Source organism: Acinonyx jubatus, chromosome A1, assembly GCF_027475565.1.
Source record: "Acinonyx jubatus isolate Ajub_Pintada_27869175 chromosome A1, VMU_Ajub_asm_v1.0, whole genome shotgun sequence".
Taxonomy (NCBI): Eukaryota; Metazoa; Chordata; class Mammalia; order Carnivora; family Felidae; genus Acinonyx; species Acinonyx jubatus.
In genome coordinates, this window is record NC_069380.1 from 115934623 (window position 1) to 115955613 (window position 20991).

General features: G+C 38.5%; 1 protein-coding gene across 18 annotated transcripts in view; it reads left to right on the forward strand.

Annotated features, from left to right (window-relative positions):
• LOC106967305 (protocadherin gamma-C4) overlaps nucleotides 1–20991 on the forward strand; it is a 174863-nt gene that overhangs the window by 123506 nt on the left and 30366 nt on the right. The window contains exon 1 of one of the 18 annotated variants that reach the window (XM_015063562.3): nucleotides 14961–19811. The exons of 16 other annotated variants lie outside the window; for them this stretch is intronic. In XM_015063562.3, the coding sequence (XP_014919048.1) occupies nucleotides 17382–19811 (2430 nt within the window). In that variant the 5' untranslated portion in view covers nucleotides 14961–17381. Of the gene's footprint in view, nucleotides 1–14960; nucleotides 19812–20991 lie in introns of those variants that run through there. One more of the 18 variants, XM_015063635.3, reaches the window with a different exon arrangement.

Here is a 20991-nt window from a genome sequence, read left to right on the forward strand (position 1 = left end):
ATAAATTTAAAATATTTTTTCAGGGCTCCTGGGTGGCTCAGTTGGTTAAGCATCCACCTTCAGCTCAGGTCATGATCTCACAGTTTGTGAGTTCAAGCCCCGTGTCTGGCTCTGTGCTGACAGCTCAGAGCCTGGAGCCTGCTTCAGATTCTGTGACTCCCTCTCTCTCTGCCCCTCCCCCATTCGCACTTGGTCTCCCTATCAAAAATAAACATTTTTAAAAATTTAAATTTTTTTCCCTATTTTGATAGAGTGGTAAATTAAATGGTTGTATACATTTGCCCAAACTCATTGAACTCAAGATCCTTGGTTTTTCACTGTATATAAACAATACTCCAATTTAAAAAGATGTAAAAGGGGTACCTGGCTGGCTCAGATGGTAGAGGATGTGACTCTTGACCTCAGTGTTTAAGTTTGATCCCTACATTGAGTGTAGAGATTATTTAAAAAATAAAATCTTGGGGCACCTGGGAGACTCAGTCACTTAAGTATCTGACTGTTGGTTTCAGCTCAGGTCATGATCTCACGGTTTGTGAGTTCGAGCCCCGCATCAGACTCTGCACTGACAGCACAGAGCCTGTTTGGGAATCTCTGTCTCCCTCTCTCTGCCTCTTCCCTGTTTGCTGTCTCCCCCTCTCTCAAAAATAAATAAACATTAAAAAATTTTTTTAATTAAATTTTTTTAAAAAATTAGATAAAAAAATAAAACATCGGATTCAGCCCACCCACAATTGTCTCCAGACTCACCTCTAAGAAGCCAGTAGTGTTAATATCTGATTATGTATACTTCCAAGCATTTTTTTGGTATATGTAAATGGGTGTGCGTTTTTGCACAACAGGGATCATTTTATAGTAAGTATACTGTTCTGCATCTTGCTTTTTCCCAACTAATAATATTCCAGGGGCAGCTTTTCATTCGAGTCCTTATAGTTCTGCCATCTACCTCAATCTTAGTAATTTTATCTTATTTTGTGATGAGAAACACAGTTACATCGTTCAAAAATGAAATGGTTGCATATTAGGTATATATTGTTTTATTCCCATTCCTGTCCTACTCTTCTGCCCCTGTTTCCTCCTGCCCACATACATTTTATTAGTTTCTTAGGTCTCTTTTAAGCATTTCTTTATACAGATAGGGGCAAATCTAGATATATATTTTCCCCACTTTTCTTACAAAACAGATAACATACACTGTTCTTTTTCTTGATTTCGTTACTCTACAATGTATCCTTTAAAAGTCTTTCCATATTAATACATAAGGAAAGTTTTTCTTTTAAACAGATGCTTGGTATTCCACTGTGCTATTTATCAGTCTCCTGATAGATAAATTCATTCTTGGGATGTTTTCAGTCTCTGAATATTACAAATAACTGCAGTGAAAAGTCTTGTACTGACATTATTTTGTGCATGTGCAGTATATATGTGGGATGAATTCCCAAAAGTGGAATTGCTGGGTCAAAGAGTAAATAGGTTTGTAATTTTGATAGGTGCCTTCACAGCAAGTTTTCTTTTTAACTATTTTGAAATAATTTCAAATTTCCAAAAGGCTTTCAAGAATTGCACAAAGAACTATATACCCTTTATCCAGACTTAGCTATTGTTAATTTATATTTTGCTACATTTCTTTTATTCTTTCTTTTTATTCTCTTTATCATTCTCATATGTGTGTGTGTTTATACACATACATACATATGGTTTAAATAATACCAGTCTTATAGAAACAGTTCAAATTTCAGTTACCATGGCATTTTCTCTGAGTAATTACTTCAAGCATAAATGTCACTGTTAGCCCTGTAGTCCACAGACTACTTTGCATATGACAGATATGCACCATGATAGGTAACCAATCACCTAGCGGCTTTCTGTCTGTCAGAGATTGGTTACTGTTATTTAGTTTATGCACAGACAGCAAAGCATGTAGTTGTGTTGCCTTCTTGTCTCCCAGAGATAAACCCACATGACATTTTACAAAAATGTGTAGAGGGAGTTGACCACCTAAATTAAAGTGCAGCAAATAAACGAAAGTGATAATGCAGTCAGTGAAATTCAAATTGAATAAAAATGGAATTATAGGGGCTTCTGGCTGGCTTGGTCATGAAAACATGTGACTCTTGATTTTGGGGTTGTGAGTTAAAGCCCTATGTTGGGTGTACAGATTACTTAAAATCTTTAAGGAGCACCTGGGTGGCTCAGTCTGTTGAGCATCCAACGTTTGATTTCTGCACAGGTCAAGATCTCATGGTTTATGGGATAGAGCCCCACATTGGGCTCCTTGATGACAGCATGGAATTTACTTGTGATTCTCTCTCTCCTCTCTCTCTACTCCTTCCCCATTTGCATGTGCTGTCCCTCTCTTTCTCTCTCTCTCTCTCAAAATAAATAAACTTTAAAAAAATAACATCTTAGAAAACGGAATTATAGAATAAATAGCTGACACTGGAAAAGTCGACACTCCTACCTTCAAGAGTCTCTAGACATGTAGCCTAAGGAGCTTTGTGAATGTGAACTTACTGGCATAAGTCAGGAAAGTGGTTGTGACAAAAAGGATGAAAATGTCCAGAAAAAAATGACACCAGCAAAAAAACCTTCACATTAGAGGAACTCTTGGAGATATTTCATGACCTTGAAAGCTCCAAGGATACATAAAATAATGGAAGTTGATCCAAATTTACGAAAAGTCTTGACAATTTTCCAAGGCATAGAAAAGATGTTTGCTCTGTATTATAAATTATAGGATGAGAAAAAGCCAACCCTGTAATTCTCAGCTATTCTTAATGTCTCAGATTATAATGTATTAAATAAATATTAGTTTCACTATTTTTTTTACTTCCCTGTAGGAGTTTTTAATGTTTTCAAAAACTTTTTTAAAGGTCACGGAACAATTCTAATTTCCTCTGTTGATTGTTAAGATTACTTTGCAGTGTCAGTTTGAGTGGTTATTTTTTACAGTCCTGCACAACTGCAAAGTAAGGAATGCCTATATATACTTTTTCACATTTTGTTTTACAACAATTTTTTAAGTTTATTTTATTTTGAGACAGCACGTGAGCAGGGGAGGAGCAGAGAGAGAGAATCCCCAGCAGGTCCTGCACTGTCAACACGGAGACCAATGCTGGGTTTAAACCCACAAACCAGTGAGATCATTACCTGAGCTGATGCCGAGAGTCAGACGCTTAACCAACTGAGCTACCCAGGTGCCCCTAAAACAATTTTTAATCAGTTTTACTGTGGCGTAATTTATATATAAAATGTACCTTTAAAAATTATACAGCTCATTGAATTTTAACAGATGTTTACACCTGTGTAACCATTTATACAGTCAAATTATACAATACTTCTATAACCTCCAAAAGCTTTCTCATGCCCCTTCACAATCATTTACCCACATCACTGGATCTAGGCAACCACTGATCTGCTTCCTGTCACCATAAATTAGTTTTGTCTTTTCCAGAATTTCTTCTAAACAGAATCCTACAACATGTACTTTTTTGTGTCTGCTTTTTCTTCTACATGTTTTTGAAATTCCTTCCCACTGTTGTGTGTTCATTAGCTTGTTTTTTTAATTGCTGATTGATAATGCATTGTATAGATACATCACAATTTGTTTATACAGTTACCTGTTAATGGACATTTGAGTTCCCAGTTTGGTGTTATTCTTTAAAAAAAAATTTTTATGTTAATTTATCTTTGAGAGAGAGATAGAGCATGAGCATAGGAGGGGCAAGACAGAGAGAGACACAGAATATGAAGTAAGCTCCAGGCTCTGAGCCATAAGCATAGAGCCCAGTGCGAAGCTCAAACTCGCAAACCGTGAGATCATGGCAGGAGCCGAAGTCTGATGGTTAACTGATTGAGCCAGCCAGGCACCCCTGATGTTATTCTTAATTAAGATGATGTGAACATTTATGTAAAAATTTTTGTGGGCATATTTTTAGTTTCTCAGGTAAATGCCTAAAAGTACAATTGCTTGATCATATAACATGGGAAATCTATATTTAGCTTTATAAGAAGCTACAAAACTATTTTTCAAAGAGGTCGTACTTTACATTCTCATCGGCATTGTATGACAGCTCTGCTTACTCCATGTTCTCCCCAATGCTTCCTGTTAAACTTTTTAATTTTAGCCATTCTAGTGGGTATGTTTTACTATCTCATTATGTATTTTTTTTAACTAAAAGTGTTTTTTTTTTAATTTTTAGAGGGTAGTGGGGTAGAGAGAGAGAGAGAGAGAGAGAGAGACAATCTCACGCAGGCTCCACGCTCAGTGTAGAGCCTGACATGGGACTTGATTTTACAACCCTGGGATCATGACTGAACCAATGTTAAGAGTCAGACACTTAACCGATTGAGCCGCCCCGGCACCCCTATATATGTACGTTTTATTATTTTTGTAATTTTTTTAATGTTTATTTTGAGAGAAAGAGAGAGAGAGTGCGATCAGAGGAGGGGCAGAGAGACACAGAGAGAGAGAGAGAGAGAGAGGAAGAGAATCTCAAGCAGGCTCTGTACCATCAGTGCAGAGCCCAGCATGGGCCTTGAACTCACGAACTGTGAGATTATGACCTGAGCCAAAATCAAGAGTCAGACGCTTAACTGACTGAGCCACCCAGGTGCCACTATATGTTTATTTTAGAATAAACTTGTCAGTAGTACAGAAAACATCTAGTTCATATTTTGAGGAATTGTGTTAAATATAGAGATCAAAGTGGAGGTAGGGAGGAGTTGATACCTTTAGTATGTTGAGTCTTCTGAGCCATGAATATTAGGTTGGTCTCCCCATTAAGTTAAATATTCTTTTATTTCTTTCATCAGCATTTTTAAAGTTTCATTCTGTAAGTTTTTTGCATATTTTTTTAGTTATACCTAAGAATTCCATTTTTTGAATAATTGGAAATTGTGTTGAGTTTTTTTTAATTTTATTTTTTAAAATTTACATCCAAATTAGTTAGCATATAGTGCAACAATGATTTCAGGAGTAGGTTCCTTAGTGCCCCTTGCCCATTTAGCCCATCCCCCCTCCCACAACCCCTCCAGTAACCCTCAGTTCTCCATATTTATGAGTCTCTTCTGTTTTGTCCCCCTCCCTGTTTTTATATTATTTTTGTTTCCCTTCCCTTAGGTTCATCTGTTTTGTCTCTTAAAGTCCTCATATGAGTGAAGTCATATGATTTTTGTCTTTCTCTGACTAATTTCACTTAGCATAATACCCTTCAGTTCCATCCACATAGTTGCAAATGGCAAGATTTCACTCTTTTTGATTGCCGAGTAATACTCCATTGTATATATACATACCACATCTTCTTTATCCATTTATCCATCGATGGACATTTGGTCTCTTTCCATGCTTTGGCTATTGCTGATAGTGCTGTTATAAACATGGGGGTGCATGTGTCCCTTTGAAACAGAACAGCTGTATCCCATGGATAAATGCCTAATAGTGCAATTGCTGGGTTGTAGGGTAGTTCTATTTTTAGTTTTTTGAGGAACCTCCATACTGTTTCCAGAGTGGCTGCACCAGCTTGCATTCCCATGTATTGAATTTGTAATTTCAATTTCTACATGTTCAATCATAGTATTTAGAAGTAGATTTTTATATGTTGACCTTGTATCCTATGACCTTACTGAAGTCACTTAGTAGTTCTGGGAGTTTTTTAATAATAGATTCTTTGGGATTTTCTTTGTATACAATGTGCCATCTGCAGTAGGGATATTATTATTTCTTCCTTTTAATCTGTATGTCTTTTCTTTGTATTTTCTTGCCTTACTGCAACTGGCTGGAACTTCTAGTATTATATTGACTAAGAATAGTGAGGGGCGCCTGGGTGGCTCAGTTGGTTAAGTGTCAGACTTCGGCTCAGGTCATGATCTCACAATTTGTGGGTTTGAGCCCTGCATTGGGCTCTGTGATGAATGCTTGCTCTGAGCCTGGAGCCTGCTTCAGATTCTGTGTCTCCTGTCTCTGCCCCTCCTCTGCTTGTGCTCTGTCTCTCAAAAATAAATAAATGTAAAAAAAAAAATTAATAATAGTGAGAGTAGGCATCTTTGCTTTGTTCTTGATATAAGGGGGGGAATTTAATCTTTCACTCTTAAGTATCATGTTTACTGTAGGTTTGTGTGGATTCTTTCTGTTAAGCTGAGGAAGATCTCCGCTGTTCCTAGTTTTCTGGGTTTTTTATTTTTTAATTTTTATTTTTATTTAAAAAAATTTTTTTTCAACGTTTATTTATTTTTGGGACAGAGAGAGACAGAGCATGAACGGGGGAGGGGCAGAGAGAGAGGGAGACACAGAATCGGAAACAGGCTCCAGGCTCTGAGCCATCAGCCCAGAGCCTGACGCGGGGCTCGAACTCCCGGACCGCGAGATCGTGCGTGACCTGGCTGAAGTCGGACGCTTAACCAACTGCGCCACCCAGGCGCCCCCCCTTTTTTTTTTTTTAAATCTGAGTTTTTTTAAAAAAATAATGAATAGATGTTGAATTTTTTTCATCCTTTTTCTGTACCATTGTATATGATTGCATAATTTTTCTTCTTTAGCTTGTTGATAGGGTGAATAATATTAATTATTTTTCAAATAGTGAATAGTCTTGCATCCCTGGAATAAGCTCCACTTGGTTATGGTATATACTTCTTTTTACATGTTGCTGAATTCCATTTACTAATATTTTATTCAGGATTTTGCATTTATATTTATGTGGGATATTGATTTGTAGTTTTTTTGTGTGCTGCCTTTGTCTAGCTTTGACATCAGCAAAATTGGCTTCATAAAATTAGAAAGGGTCTTCTTCTATTTTCTGAAATAGATTGTGTAGAATTGGTGTTAGCTTTTCTTTAAAAATTTGAAAGAATTCTCCAGTGAAACCATCTGGACCTGGAGATTTCTTTTGGGGAATTTTTAAACTATGTATTCAATTTGTCTGCTAGCTATAGGACTATTTAGATTATCCATTTCATATTGGGTGAGTATTCTAGTGACTTTTGTTTTTAGCATTTTGTTTGTAGCAATTGGTCCATTTTATTTAAATTGTTGAGTTTAGGGGTGCCTGGGTGGCTCAGTCAGTTAAGCATCTGACTCTTGATTTTGGTTCAGATTGTGATCCCAGGGTTGTGGGATCGAGCCCTATGTCAGGCTGCATGAGCATGAATCCTGCCAGGGATATTGTCTCTCTCTCTGTCTCTCTGTCTCTCTCTGCCTCTTTCTGCCTCTTTCATAAATAAATAAATAAATAAATAGATAAATGAAAAATAAGTTGTTGCATTTACATGCATACAGTTGTTCATAATATTGCGTTATATTCCTTTTACATGCATACAGTTGTTCATAATATTCCCTTATATTCCTTTTAATGTCTGTGGGGTCTGTAGTGATACTCTGTTTCACTGTAGATATAGGATTGTCCATATTGTTAGAGTTTGTCAGTTTATTGATTTACTAATTTTATTAGTTTTCAAAGCACTACCTTTTAGTGACATTGATTTTTTTCTATTTTTATTTTTAGTTTTACTGATTTATATATCTTTTTAAATAGTTAAATTGAGGTATAATTTATGTATAATGAACTTAACCCATTTTCAGGTGGAGTTAGACAAGTTTTAATAAATTTATTCAGTTGTGCAACCATCCCCACTATCCAGTTTTAGAACATTTTCTTCATCCCAAAGATTTCCTTGGTGTCTGTTTACAGTCAGTTTCCATCCACAGCCCCAGGCAACCATTGGCCAATTTTCAGTCTCTATAGTTTTTTTCTTTTGTAGAAATTTCACATAAATATAGTTAGACAATATGTAGTTTTTATGTTGGCTTCTTTCACTTGGCACAGTGTTGCTGACATTCATCCATGTAGCATGTATCAGCCTTTAATTGCTTTTACTGTTGAATAGTATTTTGTTGTATGGCTACACCATATTTTGTTTATATAGGTGTCCATTGATAGACATTTGAGTTTCTTCCAGTTTTTGACTATTATGAAAAACGATGAACATTTGCTGCAAGTATTTGTATGAATATATCTTTTAATTTCTCCTAGGTGTATATCTAGGAGTTCAATTTCATTGATATATGGCCTTGTATTTATTAAAATTTCTTTGCTTCTGCTTGCTTTTGCAAAGCAAAAATTTTGCAAAAATTTTTTATTTTGCTCCTTTTTTCTAGTTTCTTGCGGTAGGAACATAGTTTATTGATTTGAAAACTTTTATCTTTAGTGCTATACATTTCCCTGTCAGAACTGGTTTAGTTGCATCCCACAAATTTTGATAAGCGTATTTTCATTTTTGTTCAGTTCAGTATATTGTTAAATTTCCTTCATGACTTGTTGACCCGTGGATTACTTAGAACTGTGTTGTTTTATTTCCAAGTGTTTGGAGATTTTCCTGCTTTCTGTTACTGATTTTCAGTTTAATTCCAGTTTAATTCCATACATATTCTCGCGGGATCTCAAAAGGACATAAGGTAGGATCATAGTTTCTTGGAATTCTTTGTAAGTCTGGCTTGGTTTTGTGGACATAGTTTCCGGGTTCAGGCTCAGCATCTTTACCTTCATTTTGGCTGCTAGGTGTCCTAGATTCCCCGAGCCTTTCCTACAAGCTTGGGTTACCCCTGCCTTCTAAATAATCAATTTTTTAAAGTTTATTTATTTATTTTGAGAGGGAGAGAGAAAACATGTGGAAAGGGCAGAGAGAGAGGCAGGGAGAGAGAATCCCAAGCAGACTTTGCAGTGTCAACACAGAGCCCATTGTGGGGCTTGAACTCATGAACTGTGAGGTCATGACCTGAGCCAAAATCAAGAGTTGGATGTTTGACTGAGCCACCCAGGATCCCCTATAATCAATTATTTTTTAAAGAAACGAGAAAGTGAGAAGAAAAGTTTTTCATATGTAATGTACATTTTATCTTTGTGTCACTTATTTTTTTACGTAGTCCAAATTTCCATCAGGTGTCAGTTTCCTTCCGACTGAAGAACTTTTTTTAATGTTTCTTGTAACTTTCAGAATAAATCTTCTGGTTACATATTTTCTTGTTTGTTGTTTGTCTGAAAAAGATCTTTCTTTCACCTTCATTTTTGAAAGATACTTTTGCTGGATATAGAATTCTAGACTGACAGTTTTCTTTTAGTTTCTAATAAGAAGTCTACAGTCATTTTTGTTGCTTTGTTTTTACTGTTTTTTTCCCCCTCTGGCTGCTTCTAAATTTTTCTTTTTATTTATGATTTTCAGAAATTTGATAATGATGACCTTAGTGTATTTTTCTTGGTGTTGTATCCTTCTTGGGACTCATTGAGCTTCTTGAGTCTGTCAATGTATAGTTTTCTTTAAATTTAGAAAGTTTTGGGCTGTATTCAAATATTATTACACACACATACACAATTATAGAACTTCAGTTTTACTTGTGTTAGACCAATTGACATTTTCCCACAGGTTGCTGAAGCTGTGTTTCTATTTTTTCATTATTTTCAGTTTGTTTTGCTATGTTTTCAAGTTCATTGATCTTCTTTATGTCTAGGCTGCTGTTAATCCCATCTAGTGAAGTTTTCATTTCATATACGTATTTTTCACTTCCAGAAATTTCATTTCATTTTTTCATTTCTCTCCATTTTTCTCAGTAGCTTCATGTTTTCCTTTAAATCCTTGAGAGCATTTACAGTAGCTTTTTAAATTCATTTCCTGCTAATTTAATTACTTTTGTCATTTCTAGTGATGATTTTCTTCCTGGTTTTAAGTCACAGTTTGCTGATTGTTTGCATACCTAGTAATGTTTTTATTGGATGGCAGACTTTGTAAATGCTACATTGTTGAGTGTTTGTGTTTTGTTGTTTTTCTTTAAAAAGTATTGAAATGTGGTGTGCCTGGGTGACTCGGTTAAGCATCCAACTCTTGGTTTTAGCTCAAATCATGATCTTATGGTTCATGCGATCAAGCCCTGAGTTGGAATCCACGATGACAGCATGGAGCCTGCTTGGGATACTCTATCTTCCTCTTTCTCTATCCCTCCCCTGCTTGTGCGCTTACGCACACTCTCTTCTCTCTCAAAATAAATGAAGAAACAAACTTAAAAAAATAAAATGCTACTTTAAAAAAGTATTGAAATTTGTTTTTTGGAAGGCAGTTAAGTTATTTGCAGATCTGGTTGATCTTTCCAAGGCTTGTTTTAAAATTTTGTTAGAAAAGATTTATAGAAACCTTTGCATTGGGCTAATTAGCCCTACTACTAAGTCGCGATCTTTTTTGGAGTGTTTGTCAAGATTTTTATATTCTGGATGAATGGAATCCAAATATTTCCCATCCCTATGTGAGCTCCAGAAAAATTTCAGCTAATAGGTCCCTTGTTCTTTGCTCAGCTTCAGGATAATTGTCATTCTGTACACGCTCAGATTATAGTTCATCCAGAGACTCACGGGATCCTTATCCAGACTTCTGGAATTCTTTACATAGCTCCGTTCTCTGTTCCACAATTTTTAGCTTCCTCAGTCTTCCTAAATGCTAATTTTTATTCCTCAACTCAGCAAGATCACTATATTATTCTTGGATTTCCCCTTTTTTGCCCCATGGTCTGAAAATTGCCTCCAGGAAAAACATGAGAGATCCTAGGATTCAACTTACTTGTTTCCTTTCTCTTAGTCTTCCACTACTTTTAAGCCAATGTCTGAAAGCATTTTTCCACATATTTTCATCAGTGTCTAAGTTTTTTATAATGATATGGCTAGTTTCACATGATCAGAAACAAAAATTTTCACTTTGGTTTTTGTACTAACATGCTATATCCTGTAAATCATTCTATATGAATTTATAGAGGTCATTTTTTATAGTTTTCTAAAACTCCATTATATGTGTACATATCATAGTATGTTCAACCAATCTCTAGTATGCAGTTTAGGTAGTTTCTAATCTTTTTGCATTTACAAATTATTTAAAAATAATTCTGTAATGAATAATCTGGTACATATGTTTTTTAAGAATTTTTAAAGTGTATATTCAGGGTAAATTCCTAAAAGTGTGATTACTGGGCCATAGGGTAAATGCATATGTAGGTTTGTTAGATATAACTGTTTTCCTCCATATAGGTTGTACTCTTTTGCTTTCCTACCAGTAGATGAGGATGCTTATTTTCCCACAACCTCCACAACAGAGTATGTCATCAAGATTTTTAATTTTTCCAATCTGATCATTTAAAAAATCTCAGAGTAGTTTTGATTAGAGTTTCTTTCATTCTGATTGAATTTAAGGATCTTTTCACATTTTTACAAAAGTTTTATTTATTTTTGAGAGAGGGAGAGGGAATGGGTTTTGAGAGGGAGGGGCAGAGAGAGAGGGAGACAGAGAATCCCAAGCAGACTTCACACTGTCAGCACAGAGCCTGACGCAGGGCTCAAACTCATGAACTGTGAGATCATGACCTGACTTGAAACCAAGAGTCGGATGCCCAACCCACTGAGCCACCCACATGCCCCTTTTTACATGTTTAAGAGCCTGTTTATCTCTTTTAAAAATTGTTCATGTCTTATGTTCATTTTTCTGTATGATTTTTTAGTGTCTTGTCCTAAAATTTTAAAGTTATTTATATATTTAGAGATATTAGCCTTTTGCCCAAGATAAAAGTTACAAATATTTTTTTCCCAGTATGTCATTTGCCTTTCAGTTTTGTCTAGGGTATTTTTTGCATTGCAGTCTTTTTTCCTTTTTATTTTTATGTAATGAAATTAATTAGTCTTTTCTTAAATTGCATTTAGGTTTTGAGTCATAGTTAGAAACCCTTGCTCCACACTGAGGTTATAGAAAATTCATCCATTTTCTTCTAATACTTGTATGATTTTTTGGTTTTTACATTTAGATTCCTGATCTGTATGGGTTTTATTCTTGTGTGTGCTGAGTAATGGATCTAATTTTTTTTTTTCAAACGGCTGTCCAGTTGTCTCAGTACTGTTTATTAAACACTTTCATCTTTGGGGCACCTGGGTGGCTTAGTCCGTTGGGCATCTGACTTCAGCTCGTGTCATGATCTCACCGTTCGTGAGTTCGAGCCTCGCATTGGGCTCTGTGCTGACAGCTCGGAGACTGGAACCTGCTTTGGATTCTGTGTCTCCTACTCTGTCTGTCCCTTCCCTGCTCACGTTCTCTCTCTCTCTCAAAAATAAAATAAGTGTTTTTAAAAAAACCTTCATCTTTGTCTCAGTATTTTGAGATAGTATCTTTATTGTATACTAAACTTCTGTATTGACAGAAGGCTTAAAGATCAGAAAGCCACACTTCTTTCTCACTCAAAGTTAATATATTTTGAAGCAAATTACTTCATTTAGAAAAAAACAGCTCAATCACACAAGGCTACCCATTTGTTGAGAACTGATAATAATTTAGGTAAAAATGTAATAGTGTGCTGGGGAAAAATTGAACAGATTCTAAGGAGAATTTAGGTGTCTTGGAAGATTTTCAAGTGGGCTATTGATAATTTTTGCGGGTAGTTTCCTGGCACATTTGAGTTTATGATCTATTAAACAATAAGAGTACTAATGCAATCAAGACTAGAAGAGAATAGCACTCAAATGGGAAAAGAGGTAAATCTTTTTTTCTTAAACTTTTGATCTCAAAAATCACTGATTATCATTGTAGTTTTAAAATACTTTGGCGAGATAATTTCTTCTTGTCTGAGGGGAGATAGAATGGAGGTTTTATAAAACTTAAGATTTATAGATCTTTTTCAAATCAAAGTATGCAGAATATTTTTTCACATAAATAAACTTGAGATAAATATTAAGGCTAAACTCTTCAGCTTATTCACCAAATCCTTGAATCACCCACCTGTCTAAATTATGATACATGTTTGATTAACCTATCGGTTATCTGTTTTTATACCAGTTCTCTTCACATGCTCCCTTAATTTGACTTTTGACCTTTGACCTCAGAATGTTCTTCAAATAGTCAAATGACATTAAATTGAAAGATTACTAGATGATATTTAGAATTTTAAGGGGGTAATACATTTTTTAACAGTTTCATGAGCAAGATTTTCTGATATTACTGATCCTCTGAGAATGAATAATATTAGGTAGTTAGGACATATTTATGGAGACCTTCCTCTGTGCCAGGCAAGGGCAGCTTCATGAGCATGTAATCTGTGCGATCACATGGGTCCCCTTTTTAGGAGGGCCCTGCATTTGGGCTAATTCTCTGCTCTTACCATCTTGCCATTCTTAAGTTTTAAATAAGGAAGCTCCCATTTCATTTTTCATTGGCCTTAAAAATTAAGTAGCCAATCATAATGATATTTAAGGTATTTGACTCAGGTAGTGGCAGTAGAAAGGGAAAGTAATTTGATAGATTCAGAATACATTTTGGAAGTAGTAAACATTGGCATGTACTGGTAATTAATGTGGGAATGTAGAAAAAGATGTTAAGAATGACTTGGGAATTTTTTTTTTAAAGATCTTATTTTCAAGTAATCTCTGCACCCAACATGGGCTGAAGCTCACACCTCCGAGATCAAGAATTGCATGCTCTACACACCCAGGTGCCCTGACTTGGGAATTTTTGAGTCAGTGGTTGCCTGAGGCTGGGAGTAGGAGCAAGAATTGATTGCAGACAGGATTAGGGCATTTGGGGGTGATGGGAATATACTAAAACTGGATTGTGATGTTGGTTGCCTAACTATAAATTACTGAAAATCATTGTCTAGATGATCTAGATGTCTAGATGAACGCTATGGTAAATATAAAGCTGTTAAAATATTAACAGATTGAGATGCCTGTGGTTATGTCAAGGAGTGCTGTTATTATTCCCATTTTACAGATAAACAAACTGAAAGAGAAGTGAAAAATAAGAGCTTCATGGTTACATAGTTACTAAGTGTAATATCCAGTATTGGAACTCAAGTCTTTTTGACACTAAGGCTTCACTGTTGACAACTATAACATAATCACTTTCTATTTTAAAATTATTTTTGTTGTATCTCATTGATCAGAGGCTCTCTTGAAATTATAGAACAGAAAGGAAAGAGGAAAGAGACTGGAAAATTGTGTTGACCCTTTAACACTGCTGCTTTCATTTCCCCTTAATATAGGTGGCACAGCAAGTCATCCTGTTTGTTTTTTTTTTTCTTGCGTGAGTTGTATTACCACACCTTATTGGGCTCTTTAGCAAATTATTCAAGTCATTAGGTTACCAAATAGTTTCATTAGGCCCACTGGTAGCTTGAAAGAGTGAGTGTATCTTCCAAAAATGCTTACTTCTAGGGAAAGTGGATGCATATAATTGACCATATGTAATCTTTGGTGCATTTCATGATTAGTAGGCCATTGGCATGAAGATTGCTATATATATTTTTTAATGTTTATTTTTGAGACAGAGAGAGAGCATGAACGGGGGAGGGTCAGAGAGAGAGGGAGACACAGAATCTGAAGCAGGCTCCAGGCTCTGAGCGGTCAGCACAGAGCCCGACACGGGGCTCGAACTCACGGACCATGAGATCATGACCTGAGCTGGAGTCGGATGCTTAACCGACTGAGCCACCCAGGAGCCCCGAAGATTGCTATATTAATAAGCATTAAATGTGGAGAGATTTGGTCAAAAGGTACAAACTTTCACTTAAAGATGAATATGTTCTAGGACTCTAGTATACAGAAAGGTGACTCTAGTTAACAGTACTGTAGTATATTCTTGAAATTTGCTGACAGAGGATATCTTAATCATTCTCACCACATATGTGGACACACACACGTACAACGGTAATAAACAGGGGTAATGGATATGTTAACTATATTATGCTAATTATTTCACAATATAGTAAATTATCATGTTTACACCTTAAACTTATACAATTATATTTATCAATTATACTTTAATAAAGCGGGGGGGGGGAGCATTTAAGTGCCTACTGTGCAAGGTGCCAGAGATATAAATGATCATCAAAACAGGCATAGTCTCTGACCTCCTACAGCTTCTTCTGTAGTGGAAGAAGCAGACATTATACTTAAACCAAACATAATTCTAAAATATTAAATTGTGCTAGACTCAACAAAGGAAAATATAAGGTGCTCTTAGAGCACATAACAAAGAATCCTGGTTTTAACTGGGGTCTAATGGAAGACCTCTATCGTGAAATAACATTTAAAGTGAGTCCTGAAAGAGTTGTAGAAATTAGCGAAGCAAAGGGAGGGAAGGGTAAGCAGCTTTCCTAAGAGAGGAGTAGTCTTTCTAAAAGCCTGGGGGCACAAAAAAGCTTGGCTGATGACTATATTATATAATGGAGTATTTAGAGAAGGAGAAAGCGTGAGAATTTGGATACTGTGCAAAGGATTTGGAATTTTATTTCAAGAGTAGTGAGATGCTGCTGAGGAGTTTTCAGCTGGATAATTGTATCATCTAATTAAAATTGTAAGAAGATCTTTTGGCCACTGTGGAGCATGGATCCAAGAGGATTTTGCTGGCTTCTGAAGAAATCTTAAGAATTAACTATGGGCCTTATTATAAATGGGAAAACCATTTCAACTTTTAAAAACCAGTTTTCAAAAGCCATGTTGTAATTAAGTTATTGTGAATGAGAAAAATGATGGTAAATCAGTCTATCTCTGAAGAAACTGCAAATCAGTGTTTCTCAAACCCTAAGGCACATTCAAATCACACAGGTATTTTGTTAAATTATAATTTAGTCAAGGTAGAGAATTTCTGCATTTCTGCATTTCTAACAAGCTCCTAGGTGATGCCTATGCCATTGGTTCTTGCCTTATACTTGAGTAGCAAGTGACTAGGCCATATTCTGTCTTCTAAATATATTCTATGGAATATATTCTGTCTTTGAATGCCTGTCAACCTTCTTGGTGGTCTGATCTGTTGTAAAACTATTTAAAACTAAGGGTTTTAAGAGAGAAAGTTTTGAGGACATGGAGAATCAGGTCAAATATGGTTTTTATCTCTTCAGTAAATACCCTCTATACTGTATACTTCTTATCTACCTATCTAATATGTCTGCCTATCCCTTTCAGGGTTCAGTTACACTTCAGAAAGGTTTATATGCACTCAAAGTGATGTCCAAGACAAGTATACAGAAACAGTATGAGGCTCTAAAACTTGGCATCTTGTATTTAATGGGGTAATTTGGATCAGTAATTTGGGCTTACTGTATGCCAGACATTTTACCTGCCATATTCATTTAATAGGGTGGGAACTCAGAAACACTTTTAGGGTAGTTTCTTGCCCAGGGATGTGTTAGCTCTGACTTATTTCATACCTGACTCTCTTATTCATTATCCTAATAAGTGCTATTTGGTTTGTTTCATGAGTTTTAATCCTAAATGTAGAAAACTCTTCAAGGCTCTTTATTTTTTGGGTTAAAGGCTGTGTATTTCTCTAAAGAGTTTATGGAGCATTGCTGCTATATCTTAGTCATTTTATAAAGGTCCCAGGTGATAAACAGGCCTAGATTTTTTTCTTTTTGAGGGGGGAATGGGTATTATCCTTCTTTAGCAATGCAACTTCTCTTTGTGGCATATTAATACAAGATCTTGGGAAGTGGATTGGCCATGTAAAGGGAAGCATTTGAAATTATGCTTTATGATTGAGATTATGTTTGTTAGGAAAGATGGGGTAGGGAGTTGTCACATTGCTCCCTGGTTCTTAAGAAATGAGAACTAAACAACATCCAGTTTTAAAAGAAATCTAAATTTTGAATTACATAAAACTGTTAAACCAGATAGTGGTTCCTATTGATTCTCTTTACTGAGAAACAGAGAATTGTACAGTCTCATTTGGTAAGAGAGAACGCTGAAATTATTAACATTTCCACAGAAATGATAAATGCTCCCTTACATATAGAGTCCAACTGGATAGGCTCTATGCAGCCCTCCAACAAACCATATTTGTGTTTTTCCAGACGGTGTTGTGTCATTCTGGGTTTGTTTGACCCTCTCTTCTTGCGATTACAGACAGCGGTTTAAAAAAATGTGTAATAGGCCTTGGTTTGGTTTGAAAACCTACAAAACAGCCATCTTCATGGCTCTGCATTTGGCTTTTCAGGCCAGGGTAGGTTGCCGATGTACAGATAACTGCCAAGGCCCTTTGGCCCTAAACTCAGGAAAGAAGCAAAAGGAAAGTGAAGTTCCTGGCGGTAGCGTTTGTCCCGCTCAGAGAGCCCGGCGCTAGCGCATTCTTCGTGCAGTTATTGGCTGGGACTCTGCGTGCCGCTGTCGGCCAATGAAGACGCTGGAGATCTGGCCCTGGCCCGTCCCCTCTCGGTGCCCCGGGATGAGGCAGAGACTGAACAGCCGGTGAGCAAATCAACGGCATCGAGAAAGCCATGTCCGACTCCGTGCCTAGCGCTCAAGCGCTAACCCGCTGAAAGTTTCTCAGCGAAAAAGCCGGAAAGATCTGGACTCCGCTGAGAGGAACTGCCTTTGAGTGAGATGGTCCCAGAGGCCTGGAGGAGCGGACTGGTAAGCATCGGGAGAGTAGTGGGAGTTTTGTTTCTGCTTGGTGCCTTGCACAAGGCTTCTGCCGTCGTTCGCTATGAGATTCTGGAGGAAAGAGAGAAAGGTTTTGTGGTGGGCAACGTGGTCACGGACCTTGGTTTGGATCTCAGCAGCCTGTCAGCACGCAGGCTACGGGTGTTGTCTGGAGCTAGCCGAAGATTCTTTGAGGTGAATCGGGAGACTGGAGAGATGTTCGTGAACGACCGCCTGGATCGGGAGGAGCTTTGTGGGACAGTGCCCTCCTGCACTGTAACTCTGGAGCTGGTGGTGGAGACCCCACTAGAGCTGTTAAGGGCGGAAGTGGTGATCCAGGATATCAATGACAACAATCCCACATTCCCTACCCGGGAAATGAAATTGGAGATTAGCGAGGCCGTGGCGCCAGGCACGCGCTTTCCGCTGGAGAGCGCGCATGATCCCGATGTAGGAAGCAACTCTTTACAAACCTATGAGCTGAGCCTAAATGAGTACTTTGCGCTTCGCGTTCAGACGCGGGAGGACGGCACCAAGTACGCGGAGTTGGTGCTGGAGCGCGCCCTTGATTGGGAGCGAGAGCCAAGTCTCCAGGTGGTGCTGACGGCTTTGGATGGAGGCACCCCGGCTCGCTCCGCCACCCTTCCCATTCGCATCACCGTGCTGGACGCGAATGACAATGCACCCGCCTTCAATCAGTCTTTATACCGTGCGCGAGTCCTGGAGGATGCGCCGCCGGGTACTGTCGTGGTGCGAGTTCATGCAACTGATCTGGATGAAGGCCCCAATGGTGAAATCATTTACTCTTTTGGCAGCCACAACCGCGCCGGTGTGCGAGACCTATTCTCCTTAGACCTTCTAAGTGGGGTGCTGACAATCAGAGGTCGCCTCGACTTTGAAGACACAAAACTCCACGAGATTTACATACAGGCCAAAGACAAAGGCGCCAATCCCGAAGGAGCACATTGCAAAGTTTTGGTAGAGGTTGTGGACGTGAATGACAATGCCCCAGAGATTACAGTCACCTCTGTGTACAGCCCAGTTCCCGAGGATGCCCCTCTTGGAACTGTCATTGCTTTGCTCAGTGTGATTGATCTGGATGCTGGGGAGAATGGATTGGTGTCTTGCGAGGTGCCACCAGGTCTCCCCTTTAGCCTTACTTCTTCCCTCAAGAATTACTTTACTTTGAAAACCAGCGCAGCCCTGGATCGTGAGACTGTCCCAGAATACAACCTCAGCATCACTGCTCGAGATGCTGGAACTCCTTCCCTCTCAGCCCTTACAGTCGTGCAGGTACGAGTGTCTGACATCAATGACAACCCTCCACAGTCTTCCCAGTCCTCCTATGATGTTTATGTTGAGGAAAATAACATCCCCGGGGTTCCAATACTAAATCTAAGTGTCTGGGACCCTGATGCCCCGCAGAATGCTCACCTTTCCTTCTTTCTCTTGGAACAAGAAGCTGAAACTGGGCTAGTGGGCCACTATTTCACGATAAATCGTGACACTGGCATCGTGTCATCTGTAGTGCCCCTGGACTATGAAGATCGGCGAGAATTTGAAATAACAGTTCATGTCAGCGATGGGGGCACTCCAGTCCTGACCACCAACATTAGCGTGAACATATTTGTCACTGATCGCAATGACAATGCCCCCCAGGTCTTATACCCCCGGCCTGGCCGGAGCTCAATGGAGATGCTGCCCAGAGGTACCGCTGCCGGCTATGTGGTCACTCGGGTGGTAGGCTGGGACCCGGATGCCGGGCACAATGCCTGGCTCTCCTACAGCCTCTTAGGAGCTTCCAACCAGAGCCTTTTTGCTGTGGGGTTTCACACGGGTCAAGTCAGCACTTCCCGCCCAGTTCAGGACACAGATGTGCCCAGGCAGACTCTTATGGTCTTGATCAAAGACAATGGGGAGCCATCACTGTCCACCACGGCAACCCTGACTGTGTCAGTAACCGAGGAATCTCCTGAAGCCCGGGCTGAATTCCCCTCTGGCTCTGCCCCTCGGGAGCAGAATAAAAATCTCACCTTTTATCTACTCCTCTCTCTAATCTTGGTTTCTGTGGGGTTTGCAGTCACAGTATTGGGAGTGATCATATTCAAAGTTTACAAGTGGAAACAGTCGAGGGATCTGTACAGAGCTCCTGTGAGCTCCCTGTACCGAACACCAGGGTCCTCTCTGCATGCAGACGCTGTGCGGGGAGGTCTGATGCCACCGCACCTTTACCATCAGGTGTACCTCACCACCGACTCACGCCGCAGCGACCCACTGTTGAAGAAACCTGGTGCTGCCAGCCCACTGGCCAGCCGCCAGAACACACTGCGGAGCTGTGATCCAGTGTTCTATAGGCAAGTGTTGGGTGCAGAGAGCTCCCCTCCAGGACAGGTAAGGGTTAGCATCCCAGAATGATATTAATGCTTTTTGATGCCTGGACCATGTTCAGAAAGGGATGGAGCTGTTGTTTTAGTGATGAAGATGTTTTCCTAATGATGCATCTACTTTTTCACCTTGCCCTGTGTAGATCAAACATCATGCGTTTGTGAAGGGGATGGCGTGGCTAGAGTGTGGTTTGTGGTCCCACATGGTGTAGAATTAACTGACTCCTGTGTGGCCCCAATTCACACCTTCAGCACTCACTTGCCATCACAACTAACCAATCTTGCTAAGAGGCCACTAAATTATAACCCAAGATCTCAGCCCTCAGAGCTTAGTTTGGTGTCATTTGCAATGACAGCAAGCTGAGCTGCTAGATACCTCTAACAAGTGGCAGATGCTAGGAATACAACAACCACCTCATTTGTCTGTCTTTGTTTTGATTGCAACATCTGCATTAAAACTAATGGTCCGCTGATAATTTTCCTTTGTCTATGCAGGCAGATCCTGTACCTCATTCTCAGGTGATTTTCAGTTAAATAAAATTCAGGGTGCCTGGGTGGCTCAGTCGGTTAAGCTCCAGCTTTGGCTCAGGTTATGATCTTGAGGTTTGTGGATTGAAGCCCCACGTCAGGCTCTGTGCTGACAGCTCAGAGCCTGGAGCCTGCTTTGGATTCTGTGTCCCTCTCTGCCCCTCCCCCATTCACACTCTGTCTCTCTCTCAAAAATAAATAAACATTTAAAAAATAAGTAAATAAAATTCTAGGCATCCTTTAACTTTTATTTCAAGTACACTGCTGGAAATAACGTGTACATTACCTACAAAATATTTTTATGTTATAATATAAAAAACTTGGGAAATAGGGAAAAGTACTAAAAAAATTAAAGCTAACAATAATCCCCAAATCTAAAGACATAATCACCATTAATTATAAAAGTAAAAGTAATCATTTATTTTGAAAGTAAATCCAGACAGTCCAAAAGAACATATAGTACAAATTGAAAGTTCTTTTGTACCCTAGCATTATTCCCCATCCGTCCAGCATTATTTTTTTAAGTATACACACAGTATAAAATGTAGGTAAATTTGTATCTTGAGAAAGGTAAAGCTTTCATTTATTCAGGCTGGTGTGCAGGTAACTGTAAAGCCTGTGTCTTTAGTGAAACCTATACACACTTCCGGTTGTGGGAG